The following is a 24,227-nucleotide window of genomic DNA, read 5'->3' on the forward strand; positions in this document are numbered from 1 at the left end:
GAGATACCTTAGACACACTTACCTTCCAGGTCACCTGGATGCTCTGTGAAGTCACTGGCTGCAAGGTAACATCCATGGGGGGCCCATCAGGAGCTGAGCAGGGTAGGGGGGAGGAGAAACATTACAAGTCAAGACCTGGAAGAGGAAGGGGTTTTATGTTCCCATACCCATTCTCCTGAGCAGGAGGGCTCCTGGGGAGAAGACTAAGCGCAGATGCAGATAGCAGAGAACTTTTGTTTGAGTTCCCCTGAAAGTATCTAGGGTTTCAATTTCCTCTTCATTCTCCATAATTTGCTGAAAATATAGCAAACAATGATAATAAGATACTACTGTACATGCAGTAGGATGGCAAAAGTTTTTAAAAGTTGAAGAGTATCAAGTGTCTACTTCATACAAGAATGTCTAGTGGCAGGAACTCTTATCCTCTGATCATGGGAGAGAAAATTGGTACAACACTTTAGAAAACATTCTAGCATTTTTTGTTAAGGGTAGAAGTATTTCCCTGTTTGATGAGTCTGTAATTCTACAACTGTTTATATCCCCTAGAGAAACTCATGAACTGGTACACTAGCATACAAGAATGCTTATAGCAGCATTTTTGTAATAGCTCCAAGCTACAAACAACCTAAATGTCCATCTACAGTAGAATGGACAAACCCACTGTGGTATAGTCATATAATGGAATACTATACAGCACTGAAAAAGCATAGCTATGCTAATGATATGAATGAAGCTTGCAAAAGTAATATTGATCAAAACAAGCAAGATACAGAAGAATATATGAAGTATGATGTCATGAATACATTCTACTGGAAAATAGGGAAAACTAAATCATACATTTTATTGCATATACACTGTGGTGACAGTACAAAAAAGAAAAGCATGAAAATTAGTATCATGAAAGTCAGGATACTGATTACTTCAAGGGGAGGGGTGGTGTTATGACCAGAAAGGGGTACATGGGGGACTTCTGGCATACTGGCTAATTGATAATGAGTGTTGGTTATACTAATTACTCATTGTTTACCTTATGCTTATTTATAAAACTGCACATATATGTTATGTGTATTTTTCTGCATTTTTTTTTTTGAGATGAAATCTTGCTCTGTTGCCCAGGCTGGACTGCAGTGGTGCAATCTTGGCTCACTGCAACCTCTGCCTCCCAGGTTCAAGCGAGTCTCCTGCCTCAGCCTCCTGAGTAGCTGGAACTACAGGCATGCACCACCACGCCTGGCTAATTTTTGCATTTTTAGTAGAGACAGGGTTTTGCCAAAGTTGGCCAGGCTGGTCTCATACTCCTGACCTCAGGTGATCCAACCACCTTGGCCTCCCAAAGTGGTGGAATTACAGGCATAAGCCACAGCTCCCCGGCCTTCTCTGCATTATTTTGTGTTATATGATAACAAAAGAAAACATAGCAAGATAAATCTTGTTTAAACTTTCAAGAAAACTCTATGATGAGGGTCACAGAAAATGATCCAGGCCCTAGTACCCCATCTTTTGCAGATAGATCTTTCCAGATGCTGGGGCCAGGGGAGTGGGGCAGAACCACAGATAGCTCCCCTAAAGCCAGCATTTAGAACGTAGCCTGGAAAAGGGTCAAACAGAAGAGCCTCCGATGATTCAGAGGTGGACACAAACATCTGTTAGGATGCTTTTCCCCACCCCACCCTCTCTAACTGCAAGCTCATTGCCAATGAACAGGATCGCTGTAGACCCCTGGTGTCCCTGATCCCTGAGGCCATGGGCAGGGCAGGCTGGGCGAGGTGCTCACCGGCCTCCTCGGTGCTGATGGTGAGTTCCTTGCTCGGTTCACTGCGGCCAATCTTGTTGAAGGAGTACATGCGGATGCTGTACACGGATGCTGGGTGCAAGTCCACGATGTTGGCCTGGTTGATGGTGGGGGAGATGTTGCGTGTGGACTGCTTGAAGTCCCAGGAATCTGGAGAGAAGGCACCTATGTCAAAGCACAGCCAGGCAGACTCCAGGACCCTTTCCCAGCCTGAAGTTCCAGCACAGCCCAATCTTAAGTTGGATGCCCCGAGGGGTCCAGCTCACACAGACTGCAGAGAGGGCACAGGCCTGAACAACTTCACAGAGGGTGCAAGGGGTCTGTCCCATGCAGCTCCAGCTTGGGAGAAGCCTGACTCTCCTCTGCCACTGGCCAGTCTGTAAGCTCAAACTTCAGGCAGAGGTCAGACGAGACGTTCCCCAAGGTCCCTGCCAAGATCACCATCTGCTTGCTATCCCTGAAGGTCTGACTGACCAGTGCCCTTCTTCCTGGGTCTCTCCTCACATCGGTGACCTGGTCTAATGGTGACAGCCCCTATTTACCCAGTGGCCCCCATGTGAAGCAGGAGGCTAAGTCTCCTCTCCCTTTCTCCTCCTTTTGTGTGTGCTTCTGTATTTCTTTTCCTTGTGCACTTGTGAGGTGATGAACTTGAGTGTTATACGTCGGGGTTGAGGGGGGCAGGCCAAGTACCAGAGTCCCCAGCCCAAACCCTACCCTCTTTCCTTCATCGACAGGGGGATGGTTTCTGAGTCATTAGGGTTAGGGGCCACCAAAGAGATTAACATGTTCACGATTTATCCAGGGAGACTGGTAGTCTATCTCAGGGCTGATGTTTAGCAAAATTGTAGGAAGTAGAAAATACCAGATAAATGCCATTCAGTTGTGACTAAACAGTGCCTAGACCGAGACTGTGATGATGAACACCCTGCATCTCCAGAGGAATCCAGTCATTTGTTCAGTATATGTTTGCTGCGCACCTGTTAGGGGTCTCCAGAGGAAATGGAAGGGGTTGCAATTAAAAATGCCTCAGCTAGGACCTTCCACACCCGGGATTCTTAACCAAATAACTGTTTTTGCACCTTACTTTGAAAAGAAAAAAAGGCAAAGCACAAGGAAACAAGCTGATAGCAGGGCTGAAAAATGTTCCCAGGGCAAGTCCAGATGTCACTATTCCATCTAATTTTCTATGCCTTTAAATCCACAGAAGAGTATCATGAAAAATTCTCCATAGAAAAGATTAAGTTGTATTCACCACAGTTTAAATTCTAAATCAGGAAAGGAGGCTAGCACATTCTAGAAAGACTAAAAGAAGTTTTTTTGGTTAAAACTAATGCCTGATAGGCCAGGCGCAGTGGCTGATGCCTGTAATCCCAGCACTTTGGGAGGCCGAGGTGGGTGGATCATTTGAGGTCAGGAGTTTGAGACCAGCTGGGACAATATGATGAAACCCTGTCTCTCCTAAAAATACAAAAATTAGCTGGGCATGGTGGTGGGTGTCTGTAGTCCCAGCTACTCAGGAGGCTGAGACAGGAGAATTGCTTGAATCCGGGAGGCGGAGGTTGCAGTGAGCCGAGATCGTGCCACTATACTCTACCCTGGGCAACAGAGCAAGACTCCATCTCAAAAATGAAAAACAACAACAACAACAAAACAAAACAAAACAAAAAATCTAATGCCTGATAAATCAGGAGAACTGGTTCACTAGAAGACACTGTCCCAGGCCCCCAATTTCTGGTTAGTTGAGATCTTGATGGTTTGCATAACACCACTTATAGCTGCTCAGGCTTAGCATCTGTGAAGGGCACTGGCCCAGCTCCCCATCTGTAGTTTTGCATTTAATTCTTTGGTTTCATGAGCCAAAGAAACAAAATGGCAGGCAGTTGCTGCTCAAAAACTCGTTGTATTTTAAAACACCCTAACCACAGGAGGGTCACTTTGTGGCTGGCAGGTTAAGCTGGAATTGCAAATATGCAGGCTCCTACCTGCTGTGGGCACTGGCTTGTGAGTTTGGGACAGAACAGGCTAGTCATGTGGAGGCAGGTGCTCCCTTCTCTCTGTGGCATCCTGGGAGCTGGCGCCAGCTCGTAAGTCACATCTGATGTGCCCATGTTTGTAGGAGAGGGAGAGGGAGCACAAGTCAGTGCATTCATTTTTGATGAGTGCAGGCAGAGGGAGGAGGCTGGGGTGGTGTGTCTGGAGAAGAGGCACTAATATTTACCGAGCACCTGTGGTGTGCCAGGTGCAGCATCGGGCAATTTAAATGCTCACCATTTACTCCTCACATCCTCCTGCGGCATCAGTGCTCCATCTCCACAGCAGAGGTGACCCTCGCAGCACCAAACCCAATTTCCCACCTGGTTTCTTGGGTGTGTTCAACACTTGGACCTCTCTTCCTTCAGGAAACACTCTCCCCTTGGCTTCCTAATAAAACACTCTCTGGCCTTTTGCTTATCTCTGGGGCCAGTTTCTCTCTGTCTCTGTGCAGATGCATCCTCCTCTACCCTACCAGGAATGGTTCGAGTTCTTCAAGGCTCCACCCGAGGCTTCCTTCTCTCTTGCCATGCACTTTCGCCAACCATGCATTCGATTTTCATCTCTGCACAGATACCTCCCAGATTAATATCCAGCCTGGGCCTCTCCTTCCGACTCCAGACCTTATAGCCAGCTTTTTAGTTGACGGCTCATCTTGGATGTTTCATAGATACCTCAAACTCAACCTGTCCAAGACAGAACTCTTGACCATACACCCTGTTTACTCAGCAACTTCCTGGATTCCATCTTGAATGGCACCACCATTATTAATTTCTTCACTCTTCCTTCTCTCTCCCTCCCTATCAAGTGGGATAACTTTTGTGTTCTGTGTCATTCTTGAATCCTCCCACTTCCCTCCATCTCCATTGCTACCTCAGGCTCAGCCACCGTCATCCCTCCTTAGACCAGGGAAATGGCCTCTTCCCTAGCCCTCCACGTGCTCAGCGCACCGTTTCTTTCATCTGTTCTCCACACTGCAGCCATCATCCACTCTACAAATACAATCAAGCTCCTCTTACAGACGAGCATTCCATCTTGGCCCTGAGAGTGGCCTTCTCAAAACACAAATCTGATACTGCCATTCCCTTACAAGATAAAGGTAAAATCTCACAACCTGACCAAGGCTCTGCAACATCTGGCTCCTGCTCACCTCCCAAGCCTTATCTTTTTCTTCTCCTCTGAACCCTTCCAGCATTTAGAGCCCCTCCTCAGTCCACAGTATCTTCTTTCAAGGGTTCACTGTTGGTAACTGCCCAAGGAGATGCTAAGCTCCCTGCAGTCAGGAGCCATGTCTAAAACTTTGGTCCTCTCCCCAATTTCACATGTGTTGGGCCCTTAAAATGTGCTGTTGAGTTTAAACCAGAGCCACTGTTTTTCCCCTTTATTTGGGACTTGGAGTTCCTGTGCACTCTGTGGCCACAGTGTACTCTTTGCCAATCCCCTCCTTGACTTGCTCAGCTGCAAATCACAGGAAGGTTGGGCGGGGGAGTGTCCCTGAGAACAACTCCTTTTTTTTCTGCTTTTGCCGCCCGTAGTTTGCAGGTGGATTTGACCTTGTGTTCCCAAACCATCTTTGGTGTTAGCACAAAATAGCTCCCTCTCCACAACCTTTCCAGGCTAATGCACCAGAGTCAGCTCTGGAGGTCTCTGGCTGATCTGCTAAACTTGATCACTGTCGTCTCCCTGACCCTGAATAGCTGAGACCAGGGGCCCTATTTTCTTCCTTTTCCTTTTCAGCTCTTGGAGTACTGAGCTGGCTTTGGTGAATGTTGTCTCTTTTAATATTCCCTTTCATATGAGCCTGGCTTACCCAGATTAACATATTTCATTAAGGGCTCTCTCTCCCTTTCTTCATCAAAGGGTTTATGATGCAAAATATTCTTCTTAAAATAAGGAAGCGGCTGGGGAGATGTCAGTGCCTTCTGCTCTGTGGACTGCTTGCTGAGGGGACTGGGAATCTTTGGTTTTTCAGGAGATACATTCACTGTAGAGGGGACGCAGCTTGGAGAAAAGCCACATCTGGAGCGTTTAGCTGCCTGGGCTCAGGAAGCACATCCACTCTGCATCTCTAATTTTCTCCTTGGATCACGCCTTTGAGACCCCCATGGCAATCTCTTCACAGCATGGAGAAGAGGCTTCCCGCGTCACAACGACAGCTCACGACATCCCAACACCAGTCCCTCTGACAGCCACACTCCAGCTCCCACAGAACACCATGCCACACCAGGCCAGCTCATCCCACGGTGGCCGGCACAGCCCCTACACCGGCTTGTGCTATGAGGCTGGGGTAGGGGAGGGCCATCCTCAAAGAACCCATCCTTGCTCTGTGCTTGGTGAACAGGGGTGAAATGTGGTGTCTGCATTTTTAAATCTGCACAGCGCCATCTGATAGATTTGTGTGGATGGTGCTATTTATCATTTGGCATTCATGTATTATTACTCTGCTGCCTGGGGCCAGGAGAAGTCAGCATGAGTGGGATGGCTTAGAAAGGGCAGACTCGGTAATTTCTCTTGGAAAATTAGCATGATGAGCAATATGGCAGAAATCCTGGCAAAGGCACAGTTGGGGCAAAGAAGGTCGGGGGCCGATGGTCAGGACCCAGGATGGGTGTGGCCTGGGGCGGGGGTAAAGGGAGAAGGGAAGCAGAGACACAGGACAGGGACCTGTGGGAGGTTATCATGTGCCAGGCTGGGTGCTAGGCACCTCCATGTACGTCATCACCCTCCCCAAATCCTCATGGACACGCTGAGAATGAAATGTTACTGTCTCCATTTTATAATAAGGAGATGCCCCAAGATATCAAGCACTCACTAAAGATCATGCAGCTCTGACACTTGGTCTGCCCAAGTCTTCAGCTTTGTCAATGGTTCTTGTTCCACTAGTCCACAGGTACAGGAAGCTGTCCTTAGACACACACACACACACACACACACACACACACGTGTGCACACCCCCTCCTTTCTTTGAGTCATCCTCTGTTCCCTTGGATACCTTTTCCAGTTCTCACCTAATACAGTTTGTGGCATATTACACTTGATTGGATAGTGCTTTGTAATGGTTCTGAAAGTGTGTGTGTGTGTGTGTGTGTGTGTCTGTGTGTGTGTGTGTATGTGTATATTCTCACTCCAACTGCATTGTAAGCTCCAAGGGCAACATTCTGTCTCCTATTTCTTTTTCTTTCTCTACCACATGGCTGGTGCATGATTCTGCAAAAAAATATTGGCACTCAGTACATGTGGCTGACTGACAGACACATATATTTTAGACTGCAAGTCCCACAGGACTATAAATTGCTGCACGAGGTATTTGAGTTAGAAGAGACAGAGGAACTTACATTTATTAAAAGTTTGCTCTAGCCCCGTGCTATCATAGATACATTCTCTCTAATCCTCTAAACAATCCCATGAGGTAGGCATCACCGCCCCCACTTCACAGATGGGGAAGCTGTGCCACGCCCAGGGTCTCTTCCTGCCTCCAATGATAGCACACTGCAGTTCTCATGGCACTCCTGTTCCTAAATGCCAGGATGTGACAGATGCTTGTCTGGGTGGGCTGTGCTGGAGCCATCCCACCCAAAGGTGTGGAAAGGACCGGCTGCCTTCTCAGTGCCCCGGGTCCTGTGACTTAGTTCTTTAAGAGTGCAAAGCCCTTGTGGTAGGCAGAGACTGAAGTTGAGCTTTCATTATCCCTCCCTCTACCCTCCCCATCCATCCTGGCGTTCCTAGCTGGGGTGGTCTACCGCAATTCCTCATCCTGCAGGGAGCCAGGAGGGGAAGACATGGATGTGCTCTAAGAATAGCATCTTCCCTTTCCACCTTGCCTTCTGCCTTGCTCTCCAGATGTGTGATGTTCTCCACGTCGCCCCTGCTGAGTGGTGCCCCAGGAGAGGCTCCCACACATTAGAGACTGGTCACTGGAGGGGCAACGGGCATCAAGGCAGCCTGGGGGAGAAGGAACAGGGGGAGGGGCGCGAGCGACAGCCCAGGCATCCACCTCCCATCCCAGATGTGTGCTGGCAGGGAGGTGGTGTGTGCAATGCCATGTGGGATGTCACCCTCTGGATCCAGCCCTTCCTGTTTACTCCTGGGTGGCCTGTGTCCAATCTCAGGGAGCCCTGAGATGTGACATGGACACAGTCAGCCCTTCTGTCCCCTTTGCCTCATCACATTTCCCTAACAGCAGGGCTGCAATGGCCTCCTTTCTTTTCTCCTGGATATCAATTTCTTCCACTCACATTCATTCTTCTAAGGCACTATGTTTGCTCAAGTCTCTCCCGGGAGCTCAGACATTGTTAGTGGCTCTCAATGACCTTCCCCAGCAAAGTGAAAGCTCAACCCAGATGCCTCCCTCCCAACCCGGCCCCAAAGCACCTTTGTAGATTTATTGCCCATGAATTGCATCTGTGAGCCCTGTGCTAGATCATAGGCCACTTCCTGGTGTACATTGCACCCTCACTTGGCCTCTGTCCTTCACTTTCTCAAGATCTTGGCCTGTTGCCTTTTAGTACCCAAGACCCATCTCAGTGCAGCATCTACAGGGGACCAGACAGATGCCTTCCTAGACAACCCCTCTTGGCTCAAGTCCCTCCTTAGATCTGCGGCCCTCCTGCACTCAGGTTGAACTCCTGGGTGGCTGACCGCAACTAGACCAGAAGCGTCTGAGAATAGGGTTTGTCTCTGTAGACATGTGTATCAAAGATGACTGGCCCAGGGCCCCGGACACAGTGGCTTCTCAAGTGGTGAATGCAGCTCAGAGATTCGCTTTCACATGTCCCACTTCAACTCACTCGCCAACGCTTGCTGAGCATCTACCATGTGGCCGGGCCCTGCGCCGGGTGCTGGAAATGCAAACGGAACAGGACTTGGCCAATCGAGAGGAGAGGACAGCCGGCCAGCCCATGGCCGCTGCCGTGCTAAGTGGGAGAAGAAGGTCTGGAAGCTTCAGGAGAATACGAAACCTTCCATCTAAGCAAGGACCCACAAGAGGAGTTGAGCTGGTGGGGGAAGGAGACTGAGGAAGATTGAGTCATCTAGACTCTACTCTTTTCTATGCTTTATTTGTAATTAATTTAATTTGTAATTATTTTGAGGAGTGAATACAGGCTTATGGTATCAAATTCAGAAGGTCCAAAGGATCCAGAGTGAGACATCTGCTTTCTTCTCACCCTGCTGTGAAGCCACTCAGGTGCACTCTGTTCCCCACTGAGGCCCCTCCTTGCCATTCCTGCCACCTGACCATGGGACCTATGACAGTCTCCCCAGATGCAGGATGCTCATGGCGCCCCACAGTGCCTCACAGTGGCAGGGCGGCTGCACAGCAGCCAGCTGGGGTCTGAGAGGAGGGCTCTGGGAAGGGCTATTTTTTTTTTTTTTTTTTTTGAGATAGACTCTCCCTCTGTTGCCTAGGCTGGAGTGCAATGGCACGATCTCAGTTCACTGCAACCTCCGCCTCCCGGGTTCAAGCAATTCTCCTGCCTCAGCCTTCTGAGTAGCTGGGATTACAGGGGCATGCCACCACGCCTTACTAATTTTTGTATTTTTAGTAGAGATGGAGTTTCACCATGTTGACCAGACTGGTCTCGAACTCCTGACCTCAGGTGATCCACTTGTGTCAGCCTCCCAAAGTGTTGGAATTACAGGCGTGAGCCACTGCGCCCAGCTGGGAAGGGCTCTTAGAGGAAATTTAGGTCCAAGCTTTTCCAGGGTCTCCTATCCCCCCATGACCCACTTGTGGGGACCATTCTTAGGACCAGCTCTCTGATCTCCAATCATCCTCTTCACCCCAGACCAGGAGCACCCGTATGACCTGGCCAAACCCGTGATGCTTCTGATGCTAGAGACAGCGCACAGCCCTGGGTTCAGTGCCCTTACATGGCTTCAAATCGGACCACCCTTGGGAACCCTGGCCCAGGGACAGTCCTGGAAAGGAGCTGACATCACTACCCATCAACTGGGGGTCTCCATCTTCCACCTGGACTCCTAGCCCGGCCAGTGTCCCTCCCTTCAGAAGCCACAGCGGCTTGTGCACTGGTGGGTGCTTGTGTGTCTGGCTTGGATGGGCAGCCCTGAGGGCACAGGCAGGGCACATGGCACAAGGGGCCATGGCAGGCCACGCTGTCACCCTCCTGGTCCAGCACCTACCTGATTTGTTCTTATATTCGATGTCGAAGCCTGTGATGATGCTGTTCCCGTCAAATCGCTGGGTCCAGCGCAGGTTCATGCTCCGGGCCTTCACCTCCCGGATCTCCAGCTCTGGGGGGTCGGGGGGCTCTGGAGTGCGGCAGGGGAGGGGAGGGAAGTGAGGAGGGCAGCAGGGAGCTTGGCCTCCTGCTCGGCCCTGGAGGTTGGCATCGCCTGGGTCTTGCCAAGGACTCTGGCACCCTAGGGTTTGAGCAGGGTGGGAGCTGGAGGAGGCCAGCAGTTGGGCTCAGAGGCTGAGGAGGTCTGGCTTGCTCTCCTATCTTGCTACCATCTTGTTCTTGGCCTGGGAGAGGACTGACTCTTCTGCAGGGATTCCTGTTAGCTGACGGCATTTTTCCCCTTCCCTTTCCCAGCTTGACTTTCCCTTCCCACACCCGCTGCAGGGGCCTGGACCCAGGAACCTGACTCCTCCACCCCTCCCCAGAAGGGGCAGTAGAATCAATAGCGGCTGTAGCCATTGCCAACTTTTGCTGTCTAAGTCCCTGGAAAGGTCTTATTTCCCTACCCTGGGCAGGTGGAGGGAGGCTTTTCCCCAGAAGGCAGTTTCCTGTCATCCTCTACCATGGTGTAGGCTGTGGCCCCTGCTCTTTGAGGTAGAGTTAGCAGTGGGCCCTTGGGCCCTGGGGAGGTGGGATGGGAAGGGCGGGGCAGGTGAAGGTACCTTGTACAGTGAGTTGGATCAAGCCCCGGTCCTCCCCATACGAGTTGATGGCATGGCAGCTGAAGAACACAGAGTCCCCACGGTCAGCGGGCTTGAGCTGGGAGACCACCAGCAGGGGAAGGAGAGGGAGGAAACAGGGAGAGTCTTTTAGAGCTGGTCAGCTGAAGGGGCCACTCCAGGGCTATCAGCAAGGCCCTCTTGTTCTGGGAGGGGGACCCACAGGGGCTTTGCAAAGGTCTTCTCTTCCCAGGAACTTCCAAAGATGGAAGTATGGAGGGCTTCATACAGGGAGGGGACACCAGAGGGAGGGAGGGAGGGGCTGAGGAGTCCTAGGGGAGTGGGAGGGGCTGAGGGGGTCCCAGGGGAGTAGGAGGGGCTGAGGGGTCCCAAAAGGGAGAATGGAGCCCTGGGGGTTCCAGAAAAGAAGGCGAGACTGAGAAAACCACATTTGATTGCTGTGGGGTTGTCAGAAAGGAGATACAGTGAAGTTCTGAGACAGAGATTCCTGGATGGAGAGGGGAAATAAGTGGGAAAGGGGAGGTACATTTTTGGGATGTGGGGAGGGGCTCCCAGGCTCCCCATTTGCCTCTCGAATGCAGATGTGATAGTTGTGGGCTCCCCACTCTCTGAGAGTCGGGGTCCCCCAGGACTGGGGTGGGGCACTCACCTTCAGCGTGGAGACGACCTCATCGCCATTGTCTTTGGTGGCGATGGCGTACCGCATGACGCGGTCAGGGTCGATGACCGTGTCCCCCTTCTCCCAGCGGATGATGATGGGCCGCTCACCCCGTGCCGTGCAGTTCAGCTCCTTCGCATGGCCCTTGATGGCGATGGTGGTGTTGGGGTGGGAAGTAATCATGGCCGGGACTGGGGGCGGAGGTGGAGGAGGCCCCGTGAGGGTTGTGAGGTCAGCCTGGAGGAGGCATGTGTGCCCTGCACAGAAGCCCCCGCCCCAGCCGTCCCTCCCCCAGGAGAGGCTCCAATAAAGGAGTACAGGGAACTCCACTGGCCTGGCCCTTCTCCCACACCCATCCATGACTGGGACAGCCTCCCTCTTCACCAGGGGTCCCCACATTCCTCCTCTGGGGAGGCAGTGGACTGGGCTCAGAATGCTTTTACAGGTATGCCATACATAGAACTGTAAAGGAAACCAGTTATACTGAAATATGGTTATGCAAACATTAAAAACACGAACAAGTAAACCTTCGATATTGTATATCACATATCAGTATGTGTTCTTTACTACTCTTTACAAAATAAGATCCAGTGGTAGCTCGTATAATTGCTGTCTTATATTACCATGATTCTGTAATAGTGCTGCGTGTAAGTGATATTTTGAGATATCTGCAATCACTGTGATGTGATGGGAGCATATCTGAGGATTTCTGCTGGTGACAGTCACAGGGGCTGCTCTTGCTGCGCTTTGTCGCTTATGTTCAAAATGGAAGGAAATACTAAATTTCAGTGAGAAGTTAGTGAAAAAATGTGGTTTTCTCTCCACCCACATTCATGCGTCCCCCTGAATCAGATCTACAGAGCTTCTAGCGGCCTCTGGGCCCCAGGTTAAGAAGCCTTCTTGAAAACACCAAGACTCTGCTTTTTCTCTATAGCTAAGGCTTGTTCATCTCCCTCCTGTTCTTTCAAACAACATACAAAGGAAAACCCTGGACACCACCACAATAAACATCCACAAGCAGTGCTAACACGACTGAGAAAATCACCAGCAAACAACCAGGGCCCAGGCTGGTCATCGGGAACCGGCCCCCCCCACCCCCGTCCCTACTGCCCAGACAAGAAGCCTGTCAATCACTGGCCCCTCCTCTGGGCCTGAGCACATGTGGCAGCAGCAGCAGGAGGGGAGGGGCAGGGGAAAGACGGTCTCAGCTGCAGCGAAACCCTGTCCCCTTTCTTCTCCACCCAACTCAACGAACACACGTGGGGGCACTTATGCCATCATGAGACCTCGTGCCAGGCTGGGGGGTACACATGACAATGAGACAGGGTCCTCGCCTCCGGAGGGAGGGGAAGACAGATGCCTGCACCAGCAACATGAACTGGAGGAAAATGATGAGTGTTTCATCCGAGGGTTAGGAGACATTAACTTTGACTGAGGGGCATCAGGGAAAGCACAGTCCATCCATTCAGCAAGGATTTATTAAGACCTATTACGTGCCAGGTCTTGTCTTGGGTTCTGGAGCTGACAGTAAATAGGACAAACATGGTGTGATCTCATGTTTGAAACTCCTGTGATCTCAGGGAGTTTCACTCTAGTGGTGAGAACAGACAAAACTAGCAATTTCAGTGAAGAGTGGTCAGTCCTATGCTGGGAGAAATGCTCAGCCCCTGAACTGGCAAGACTTAAATGGGGAGAACAGAGGGAAGGGCACCCAGGCAGGGGAACGTGCTTGAGCCAAGGCTCCAAGGCAGACATAGGCGGGGCGTGTCCCAGGAAGGTCAGTGATTTGGTGCTGCTGGAGACTATCCTCGTCCTTTTCTTCTTTGGGAAAATTTGCCTTCCAGTGGCTCTTGTCTCAGGAGGGGTGCCCAGGGGAACCATCCTGGAGTATACAAATGGGGAGGGGCTGTCATTGGCTACAAGAATCAGAAACCCCCACCCCCACCCCCACCCCCATTCAGGGGAACACTTCTTGTCACAACAGAGACTAGCTCACCCTATCCTGGTCACTGGCCTGCTTTGGGCAATTGTGCAAAAACGGGCTTTGTCTTATCTGTCCTCAAAACCCAGTTCCCTGCCCACCCCCTTCGCCCTGTCTCCCCACCACCCCTGCACTGTGTCTCTGCTCCACTTCGACAGCTGGCCCTTTCTCCTTTCTTCCGGGTATTCTCAGGGTTTCTCTCTCCCCCAGTTTTAAAGGCCTGCTCAGATAAAGTTCTTCCCAGCAAACTCTCCAGGGACATCTGATTTTTATGGACAAATAGGCCTTTGAAGAAAGGAGGGGAGCCACAGAGCTGCCATGGTGCCATCTGACACCAGTCCGTGGGCGAGGAGACGTCTGGGACAGGAGCAGGGGGGATAAAGGGAGGTTTCTGGCTCCCTGAAGTCACACCACACACCAAGCCACCTCCTCTGCTGCCTTGTCATGCGGGACTTGATGCTGACGACAGCCCTGGCCCCCAGGCCCCCGCACCAGCCTTTCAGCACATTCCCCAGCCCCAGCTCATCAAATAATGAAGCAGATAAATTTTATAATGCACGGCATTACACTAGGATATACCATAAAATGCGAAAGACAAATAACGAGGTGCAAGTTATAATGAAGAAAAAGCCTGCAGTCAGAGACATCCGAGTATGAATTATTGACTAAGGTTTTACACTCTCAAGGATGTGCGGAGGAATATTTTTCCATCAAAGATTTGCATAATTCACTCGTATAAACCTGGGTGGAATATAGAGTAAGATTTTACATCAACAAGTCGGGCCTTGCATTGCAGATGCCTCCATTTTTACTGGAGGATTGAGATGCTTGGGTGTTGGGGAGGCTCGTAAGGGGACAGGGGCCTGGGGCCTGGGTCCCCCATGGGTCGGGCCCTGAGGCCTCCTTCCTGGGGAGGAATCCTATTCCTGAGAGGTTGCTGCTGAAGCCACAGAGAAGCAGGGGAACAGAGTGTGTGTGTGTGTGTGTGCGCGCGCGTGCGTGTGTTTGTGTGTGTGTGTGTTTGTGTTTGTGTGTGTGTGCGTGTGTTTGTGTTTTTGTGTGTGTGTGTGTGTGTTTGTGTTTGTGTGTGTGTGTAAGTGGGGCTGGGAGGGAGAGTCTTTGGTAGGAGGACTTCACAGCTCTTCAACACATCTCTGTTCTGTTCTCCAGACAGGCCTGCACTAGCCCGTCCAGAGCCTGTGTGTGCATTACAAAGGCACCCCCACCACGCCTCTGGCTGGATGCTGCCTGGTGCCAGGAGCCACAGCTTGGCCAGTGAAGCAGGGACCACGTTTCAGACCCCATTCACCCCTGAGGCTATGTACTTTTGAGCAGTGCACAACCTGTGTATCCAATACATGCCATTCCCACTTCAGGGAACCTGTCTTTCTAGTCAGCTTTGTTCAGTCCTGTGGGCAGCCAGGGATAGCAGGGTCCCCAGGGATCCTTGGACCCTCAGCCCTGCTGTGTGTGGTAACAACCATACCTGGGGCCTGAGACAGGGTCCCTTCACCCTTCCACCAGCTTAGGATGGCAATGAGCACCACATACCACAACCCTCACTCAGGGCTAGTTCAGGGGAGCCCTTTCATGAAGAAGAGGACAGAAGCTTGAGGGGCTTGGTGGCCAGGCCAGCCTGGGATCTGCTTCTGTGGCTGCGAGCTATGTGGTCTTCCACCCCTGAAAGCTAACTTCTTTAAGCCTCATGGAGCACTGTGAGGACAAACTGAACCCACGTATGTAAACTGCCTGCCACACAGCAGCTGCTAAGAAACCTGGGTTCCATCAAGACAGGAGCTCTTCTTTATAGAAACGTGATGTGCAACATAGACTATTGTCTTTCATTTTGTGTGGCAGGACAAGGGTCTTTTTGGGTAGAGGAAAAAAGCCTAGGTCTGTGGGCTGAAGATAGACTGTGGTACTGAAAGCAAATGTCAGAGAATGTGGTCCTAGGCAAAAGATGCCCTGGCCAGAGTCAACCTCCATTGAAGTGTCCAAAGTGGCTCTTCTTGGCCTGGCCAATGGTTCCTTGTATCATAGGCTATACGCACTGATGTCAGCCAGCTCTGGCCGGTCCTAGCTTGATAGGCAGAACCCCACTGGGCTGGTATAATGAGCCCCTGAATTCAAAACAACTGGGTGCCAGGTAATAAGGACTACTTCACAAGTACAAGTGGCATGGAAAAGGGTGTGTGGCTTGACATGCATTACCAGACTCCATGGAAAAGGCCCAAAGAAAAAACTATGTCAGAAGTCATTTCCTTTTCCATCCTTGCCAGCGCAGGTGAATGCAATCAGCCAATTAGCTAAACTGGGTCTGCTGAATGTCCAAAATGGCAGATATGAAAATGGCGGATGTGAAAATGGCGGATGTGAACATGGTGGATGTGAAAGGTGCACACCTCAGGCAAGAAGGAAAGCAGAGCCCTGGTGCAGTAAGATGGATGTATATCCTTTCATGGGAGTACTGCCAGCTTCCTTCCAGGCCTTGCCCCTAAAAGTGAATCTGGGAAGTGGAAGGCTGTATAAGACCCATGTCTGTTACTCCTACAAGTTCAGAAAATACACATGTTCAAGTTACTGGCTTCAGGTGTTACTTGTCAGGCGATCCCACAGAATCCTAGCATCCTAGCATCCTAGCATTGCAGAGCCCAGATGAAAACCTGCTTTGCTGAATTTGTAGCAGTCGCTGGCCACACGGGGCTAATAGGCACTTGAAATACAGCCAGCCCAAATTGGGATGTGTGATAAGTATACAATACACACTGGATTTCAAAAATGTAGGAAGAACAAAAAAGAATGTAAAATATCTTTTTTTTTGAGATGGAGTATCGCTCTTGTCACCCAGGCTGGAGTGCAATGGTACAATCTCAGCTCACTGCAACTTCCGCCTCCTGGGTTCAAGTGATTCTCCTGCCTCAGCCTCCCAAGCAGCTGGGATTACAAGCATGTACCACTACGCCTCGCTAATTTTTGTATTTTTAGTAGAGATGGGGTTTCACCATATTGGTCAGGCTGGTCTTGAACTCCTGACCTCAGGTTTCACCCGCCTCAGCCTCCCAAAGTGCTGGAATTACAGGTGTGAGCAACTGCACCCAGCTGTCATTAAGTTTTATATTGACTACCTGTTAATATTTTAGATGTATGGAGTTAAATAGAATATACTATTATAATTAATCTCACCTGTTTCTTTTTATTTTTTTGAACATATGACAAAGAAATGATTTTAAATTACATATTATTTGGCTCACGTTATGGTTCTACTGAATGGCACTGGTATAGATCAGTGACACAGACCCTTCCTTTGGCAAATGGAGAAACTGAGGCGATGCAAGGAAGCAAGCCCAAGGTCATGTTGCTGGTAAGCAGAAGAGCATCTCAAAAGAGGATGGGTTGCAGAGGGCAGTACTGAACACACAGTGATACTGCAAAAGGTGGGCGGCCTGGCATCACTGGGAATGTGATTTCTCAGTTCTCTAGGACTCGTAATTACAAGCTCAGGTTACCTGTTCCTAACATTAACCAACAAATACCAGGTCTTGTTCTGGGGACCCTATTTGATGAAGGACATTGACAGGCTGGAGTGTGACCAGGAAGATGGGCTGACTTGAAAGCATGCTGAGAACTGGGAATTAGTAACCCAGGGAGCAAGGGAGAGACACTGCAAGGGGGAAGGGAAGACCTCCTACTTGGCCTAAGAATGAATGTTCTAGTATTTTCTGCTGTTTGGGAAAAGGGCCACAGTGGGAAGCAGTAAACTCCCTGCACTGGAATTAGACAACCTGTGGCCTCACAGAGAGGAATCAACTAAGGCCTGGATCTGGGCCCCTTGTCTTTGGGCCCTTGGGGATGCCCAGGTCTTAGAAAAGGGAAGGATGGTCTGGGAATGTGGCTCACTGTCTGACCAAGTGATTCTCTGAATCGGAGTACTCATGTCCTTGCAGATGGGGGCTTTCAGCCCCTTGTGCTGGGTAAGAGGCAGGGAATCTTCTTCCCCTCTTCTTTTGCCAACTAACCAGAACAGACAACTCTGCCACTGTGCCCTTCCATCAGGCCCTGCACCCAGCCTCCAAGGACCACGGTGTCCTCCTGTGCCCACAAATAGGAGCTTTGGCCCTCCTGGCTGCTGTACTGCTGGGCTTAACAAGGCAGCCCCTTAATAGGAGGAAGTCTAGGGCATAGGTGCCTGCCCCATCCATCCTTCACCTTCTTCCACCTGCCCCTTACTTCTTGCTCTGGACTACAAGGTCTCTCTGCTCCACTGAGTTGCAGTAATAAACAAGATGGAACCTTCTTTATATGGAGACCAGCTGTACCCCACAGGGCTTTCTGGTGAAGGTGGCCACCACAAATTCCCTGGGGAGATGATCATATGCAGTCACCAGGAGTACAAATCCTGACACGCACAGACACAGACACACACCACACACACAGGGGCAGTGTCAGAAACACACCTCAACAGACAGTCACAAACATAGTCACCCTCACAGCCCATGCTCTGACACCCTTACCATAAGCCCACACACGGCATCACACACACATACCCTGATGCAATGATCAATTGCACGTCAGTACCCTGATGTGCTTGTTTAACACACGTCTCCCCACACTGCTGCAGTCCATAAGTGCACACGCTCTCTCCACACACACACTTTTATAGTTCCCTTTTATTGGGTGCTTACCATGTCCTGGCAGGATTCTAAGTACTTTGCATGAATGTACTCATCTGAGGTAGGCACTGTTATTATGCCCCGGCTCCAAAGCCTGTGTCTTGATGTATTTCTTGACGAAGCTTCGTGGCCTCCCACGTGCCCAGGTTCCCCTGACAAAGCAGGCCCTGAGCTGGATGCCTCTGCCTTTTGGCCTATCGTTCAGTGGTTCCTCCCAACAGCAACCATGAAAGTAGGTCGTATCATCTCCACTTTTCAAATGAGGAAACTGAGGCTTTCAGAAAGTGGTTCTTCCACCTCTAAGGGGGCTGGCCACCTCTAGCCACCTATTTGTCTGCCACCCTTGCACACAGTCCCTGGCTTTTGGAAATGGAATCTGGCTGTCACCAAAAAGCTGTGGCCTCTGAGACAGGGCAACTGCAGCTGGTACTCCTGGGGCAGGCAGTGGGGACTGCTACTTTAGGGGTGCAGGCGGGAGAGCCGGGGTGGGGAGGGGACTGTATGCACAGGGCTGGGTCCTGCGTGACAAATGCGAATGACGGTCACCAAAGCACCTCACTGCTCTGTAGGGCCCAGGAGGCTTTAATGAAATACAACTTCTCTGCTTTCCTGCAATCTAATTCAATTAACTGCCAGGGAAATCTGATTTCTCTTTACAAACAGGGGTGCAGGGGAGACTTTCTGGGGACTGGGGAGAAGGGAAGGGCTAGGGCTAGGCACAGTGGTGTGGGTGAGCTCCTTCTCAATCCACAACTCCTTCCTATACAACAGCTTTAGGTGGGGCAAGGTCTTCTCTCCGAGACCCTGGCGGAGTGAAGACCCTGGTGTGGAGCTGGCCCATTTCATTCAAGCCTCAGTTACAGTCCCAGTGCCTGGCACAGTGCCTGGCACTGTGATGATCAGATGGGGGCAAACTCTGGCGGAGGCCAAGGGGGCTTCCTGAGGACTTCCAGGGCCCTTCCCTGACACCCCACATTGCATGCAGGCCCCTCCTGTGGTGCATCCCCTGCATGGCACGTGTCCTCCGGCAGCGTCCTTGCCTCCTTGTGTCTGACTGTGAGACTCTCCAGGGCAGAAGCATCTCTGTTCCAGGACTTGGGTCATATTTGTGGAAAGGAGAGCTTTACTGGGTGCCTTTGCCGTCCTCCTCCAGTGCCCCAGGGCAACCTGCCCCAGTCCGCACTTAGGCTCACTCAGGGGAGCAGGGAGCCCTGCTGGGCCACTGGGGCGTAGGAAGCTGCCTTATAACCATGCAGAAACTCCGGACTTCCTTCTGCTGGTTCCCATGGGTGGGCACCCACCGGAGAGGAGGCGCCATGGAGAGCAGAAAGGCACCAGAGCTGAACAGGAATCACCCCTCCCCTTGCTCCAGGGCCCTTTCAGGGCAGCAAGCCGAGGGGGGAGGAAATCAATTTCAGAAACAAGACAGTTGTCAGAATCTGATGTAACCGGTTCCCGTCTGTGAAATTACTCGCAGGCCGGCTCCTGTCACCCCTGAGGTCCTGCTCGGACCAGCTGCTATTTACATTTTAATTTGATGTGAGAGGCTGATAGATTTTTAAAACACTACGAGACAGCTCTGCTGCCTCACTCACTCCTGGCATCCACACACTTTCTGACCAACCCCCAGGCGTGGAGGTAGAGTTCTAGGGGTCCCCAGACCCTGCCACGGGGATTGCAAACTCTGCTTCTACTTGGCCCCTACTTAGCTCCCCCAGATCCCCCCTTCCACTGGGGTCCCACTTAATAATAAGCTGGGGCAGGCCCACTCCGTGCAGTTTACAAAGCAGTGCTGCATCCTTTGCCTCCAGCTTCATTCTTACTAAGGAGGTGGCCTGGGTCTATTATCCCCTACACAACCAGTGAGGAAATGGAAGCCCAGAGAGGTTCAGTGATTTGTGTAAGGTCACACAGCTGGTGAGTGGCAAGAAGGAGACTGAGTCCCAAGTCCTCTGACAACTGGTCAGCACCTTTCTTTTGGTTTATCCTAGCCTTCTCCTGTGTAGGTTTTTCTTCCCCACATGGAGAGATTCTGGGGAGAGTGAAGGCAAGTGGGGGATTCTGAAAGAGGCTGGACACTGGAGGAGGGCTGGGCTGACAGTGCCAGGAGGCCAGTCTAGGACAGGCTGGGGCTGGAGGCAGGAACTGGGGAGAACGGTGAGCCTGGCCTTCCCCATCTTTGTCTCCTGGCCTCTTTTCCTCTGGTGGTTGGAGCTCAGCTGGTGTTTCTGACAAGTCCCCAAGTCACCAGGGAGTGAAGATTCAGTTATGAATACCCAAAGGAGAGGAGCGAGCAGTGCGTGTGGGAAGGAGGATGTTGAAGGAATGGGATGAGAATGCCACGGGCTGTTGGGAGAGGCTGCTAAAATGCAACAGAAGCATGGAACATTGAACTCCAAAAGGAAGCCTGGGCACATCTTCACCCCATTCGTGGGCATGACTACGATAACAATCATCACAGTCTCTTTACTGAGAGCTTACTATGTGCCAGGTACTGTTCTGAGTTCTGTTACCTGCATTAACTCATGGAATCCTCACACAACCCTAGTTTTATTTCCACTTTACAGATGGGGAACTGAGGCTGAGATAAGTAATTGCCCCTTGTCGCATGGCTAGTAAGTGGCAGAGTCAAGCCATGGCTGAGGTCATTTGTAGTCTCATCCACGATGTGAGAAAGAATGTGAATATTGGCTGGGCATGATGGCTCATGCCTGTAATCCCAGCACTTTGGGAGGCCGAGGCAGGTGGATTGCTTGAGGTCAGGGGTTGAGACCAGCCATGGCCAACATGGTGAAACCCTGTCTCTACTAAAAATACAAAAATTAGCTGGCATGGTGCCATGTGCCTGGAATCCCAGCTCCTCGGGAGGCTGAGGTGGGAGGATCGCTTGCACCCAGGAGGTGGAGGCTGCAGTGAGCTGAGACTGCACTCCAGCCTGTACAACAGAGTGAGACTCTGTCTCAATAAAAACAAAAAGCAAAAAACCCCATGAATGTCAGAGAAGGCCAGTAGACGTTGAAGTAGAATCAGGGGCCCAAGAATGGGGGTGCCAAGTCGAGCTTCTCTGGAGAGAAATGCACGTGAATTTGGGGGAAAGAAGATTGGTCTGGGAACCAGGAGACCAAGGGGTTAGGCTAGTCTGCGCTTCCAGGTGGATGGTCTCAGGGAGGGTCTTGAGGAGGTTCTCCGGCCTGGCAACACCTGAGAATCACCTTGGAAGTTTTTAAAAAATATTACACAGATCCCACCCCATCCCCCAGGCTCTGTCTTAATTGTTCCATGGTGGGCCTGGGCACCTGCATTCCCCATCCTTACCCCGAGGTAATTCTCACGTGGTTAGGAGAAGAACCCCAGGGCTGGATGAGCCCTCCTCTACCTCCTATGACAGCAGCTGCCTCTGGCAGGACAATCCCAGAGGGAACAGGATTGGAAGAAGGGCAGCAAACTTAGGGTGTTCTTCATCAGGAAGGGACTTGACTTTGTCGGGAAGTCCTTCTGAAAGTCTAACTGAAATCTCTCCGGTACTCTCATAGAGCTTTTCGCCAAAAATGATGCTTTGGGGATGATGAAAGGCCTTCTTGGATGTCCTCTTCTTTGCCTTCTGGGAGAGGCTTTTCCAAGGGACAGCAGGTGCCCTGAAGCCTCTCAAGGGCTCTGTGAATCCACCTTGTCAGGGAGCAGGGAGCCTGGAGCCCCTGTATTCAGAGGCTGTCATCTCCTTTTGTTTCTGAAAGGATTACATGCACCCCTGAGAGGTGAGGGGGCCCCTCCTTTTCCCCAACCCACCCCACTCCCCTTCTACCCCCAAAGCCTTGTGTCGCTGCTCCTTGTTAACAAGCTCCTGACAAGAGCTGCAGCACTGTTTGGCGGTGTGAGATAAGCTGCCACAAAGGGGCATTGTTGGCGCGCGGGGTGGTCGGCAGCGGGGCGGGTAGGAGCAGCGCTTCGCTCAGCCTTCGACAGCAGCAGCGGCATCTCCAGGCCTCCCCTGGGAAAGGCTGGGGGTGGAGTGGGGAGGGGGTGCCTTCTGGTGCCTGCTTTGTTTTTCCCTTCTTAAAGAGCCAGGGCCATGGCGTTGTTAATTTGATTGTACCCACTTCGGCTTCTTGTCTCCCCTGATTAGCCAAGCTCCACCTGAAGCACGAGATTAATTCAGATTGCACGGAAGCAATCAGCCTCAGCGCCGAGAGCCAGTGGGGAGGTGCCGGGGGAGCTGGGGCCCATGGGACCCTGGCTGTCCACTGCTCCAGTACACAGCAGAACACAGGGAGCAGAACTGGCCCAAACAGTGTGTGTGCAAGGGGTAGGGGGAGAGTCACAGAGAATGATTGGGGACTTGGACTGCAGAGCTGTTTCTGCTGCACTGAGGGTCCAGTTGAGGCCCTCGAACTCGTCAGGCCTTACTTTGTCCAGCTTTAAAATGGAGCCAGTCACCTCTTCTCTTGGCTCCTTGCTAGAGAGTAGAAGCGCAGGACGGGGAGTGTTCTCAAATGAAGACGGGGACCCAGTTCTCCCCCTCCCTCTGGTCCTCTTTTTTTTTTTTTTTTTTTTGGAGACAGTCTTGCTCTGTCGCCAGGCTGGAGTGCAGTGGCACGATCTTGGCTCACTGCAACCTTCACCTCCCAGGTTCAAGTGATTCTCCTGCCTCAGCCTCCTTAGTAGCTGGGACTACAGGGGCGCACCACCACGCCCAGCTAATTTTTTGTATTTTAGTAGAGATGGGGTTTCACCATGTTAGCCAGGATGGTCTTGATCTCCTGACCTCGTGATCTGCCCACCTCGACCTCCAAAAGTGCTGGGATTACAGGTGTGAGCCACTGTGCCGGGCCTGGTCCTCTACTTCTTATTTATTTTTTTGAGACAGGATCTCACTTTGTCACCCAGGCTGGAGTGCAGTGGCATGATGATGGCTCACTGCAGGCTCAGTCTCCCAGGTCCAAGCGATCCTCCTGCCTCAGCCTCCTCAGTAGCTGGGACTATAGGTGTGTGCCACCGTGCCTGGTTAATTTTTGTATTTTTGGCTGACGGTCCAGGCTAGTCTTGAACTCCTGGGCTCAAGCAATTCTCTCTCCTCTGCCTCCCAGAATGGTGGGATTACAGGTATGAGCCACTGTGTCTGGCCTGGTCCTCTACTTTCCTGAGAATGTTGGAAAGATGATAGTAATAATAATAGCTAACATTTATTGAAAGCTTATTATGTGCATGTACCATGGATAATGCTCTACATGAATTATCTCATTAACCCTCCCTTCTCCAAACACAGCCCTAAGATATGGGTAGTATTTTTTATTTCCATTTTAGACATGAGAGAAATGACTCTGAACATCAGAATCCTTTCAGAAACAGAAGGACATGGCATCTTCCTTTGATCACTTGGAAGGTACTTCCGGGTCATTGCTGTGAATGCCCTAGAGCTGTAAAGGGCCTGAAGTAAATATTTTAGGCTTTGTGGGCCATAGGTCTCCACTGCAAGGACTCAACTCTGTTGCTGTACCTGTAAGCAGCCACAGACAACACAACATAAAGAATGCGTGTGGCTGGTTTCCAGTTACATAGACCACTGGCCAGATCTGAGACCCGGTTTACTGAACCCTGCCCTAAGATTTTGAGCACAGGAGTGTTGGGCTTTTAGACTTGACCTAGGGGGATTTTTTTTTTGGCTAGGAAACTGTTTTTCATTCAGACAGTGGCAGTTGTAGGATACGGGGAAGGAGAGCATGTCGGTTTCCAGATGTTTGAAAGCATGGAGTTATCAATCACAGATCACTGGCTGGGCATGGGATTGTTGTGGGTTGAACTGTGTCCCCAAATAGATATGCTGAAGTCCTCACCCCCGCTACCTGTGAACGGGAGCTTACTTGGAAATAAGGTCTTTGCAGATGCAATCAAGATGTAAGTTAAGATGAGGTCATATCAGAGTAAGGCGAGCCCTTAATCCAACATGACTGATGTCCTCCTAAGAAGAGAAGAGACCCACACAGAGGGAAGAGGATGTGAAGCCACAGGAAGAGAAGGCCATGTGGCGATGGAGACAGAGATTGGAGTGATGTGTCTACCGTGCAGGGAACATCGAGGACTGCTGGCAACCACCAGAAGAGGCAAAGAAGCCTCCTTCCCTTTCAAGAGCACATGGGCCTGCCGACACCTGGATGTCAGAGTCCCAGCCTCCCAGAACTGTGACAGAATAAGCTCCTGTTGTTTCAGGCCATGCTGCT

The 24,227-nt window shown here is 51.0% G+C and overlaps 1 protein-coding gene across 1 annotated transcript in view; it reads right to left on the reverse strand.

Annotated features, from left to right (window-relative positions):
- DSCAML1 (DS cell adhesion molecule like 1) overlaps positions 1-24,227 on the reverse strand; it is a 365,263-nt gene that overhangs the window by 42,256 nt on the left and 298,780 nt on the right. The window contains exons 12-16 of the mRNA XM_008021021.3: positions 11,353-11,552; positions 10,686-10,782; positions 9,965-10,093; positions 1,775-1,942; positions 23-93 (exon numbers count right to left, since the gene is read on the reverse strand). Coding sequence (XP_008019212.3) covers positions 23-93; positions 1,775-1,942; positions 9,965-10,093; positions 10,686-10,782; positions 11,353-11,552 — 665 coding nt within the window. The remainder of the gene's footprint in view (positions 1-22; positions 94-1,774; positions 1,943-9,964; positions 10,094-10,685; positions 10,783-11,352; positions 11,553-24,227) is intronic.

The sequence above is a fragment of the Chlorocebus sabaeus genome, chromosome 1, assembly GCF_047675955.1.
Source record: "Chlorocebus sabaeus isolate Y175 chromosome 1, mChlSab1.0.hap1, whole genome shotgun sequence".
Taxonomy (NCBI): Eukaryota; Metazoa; Chordata; class Mammalia; order Primates; family Cercopithecidae; genus Chlorocebus; species Chlorocebus sabaeus.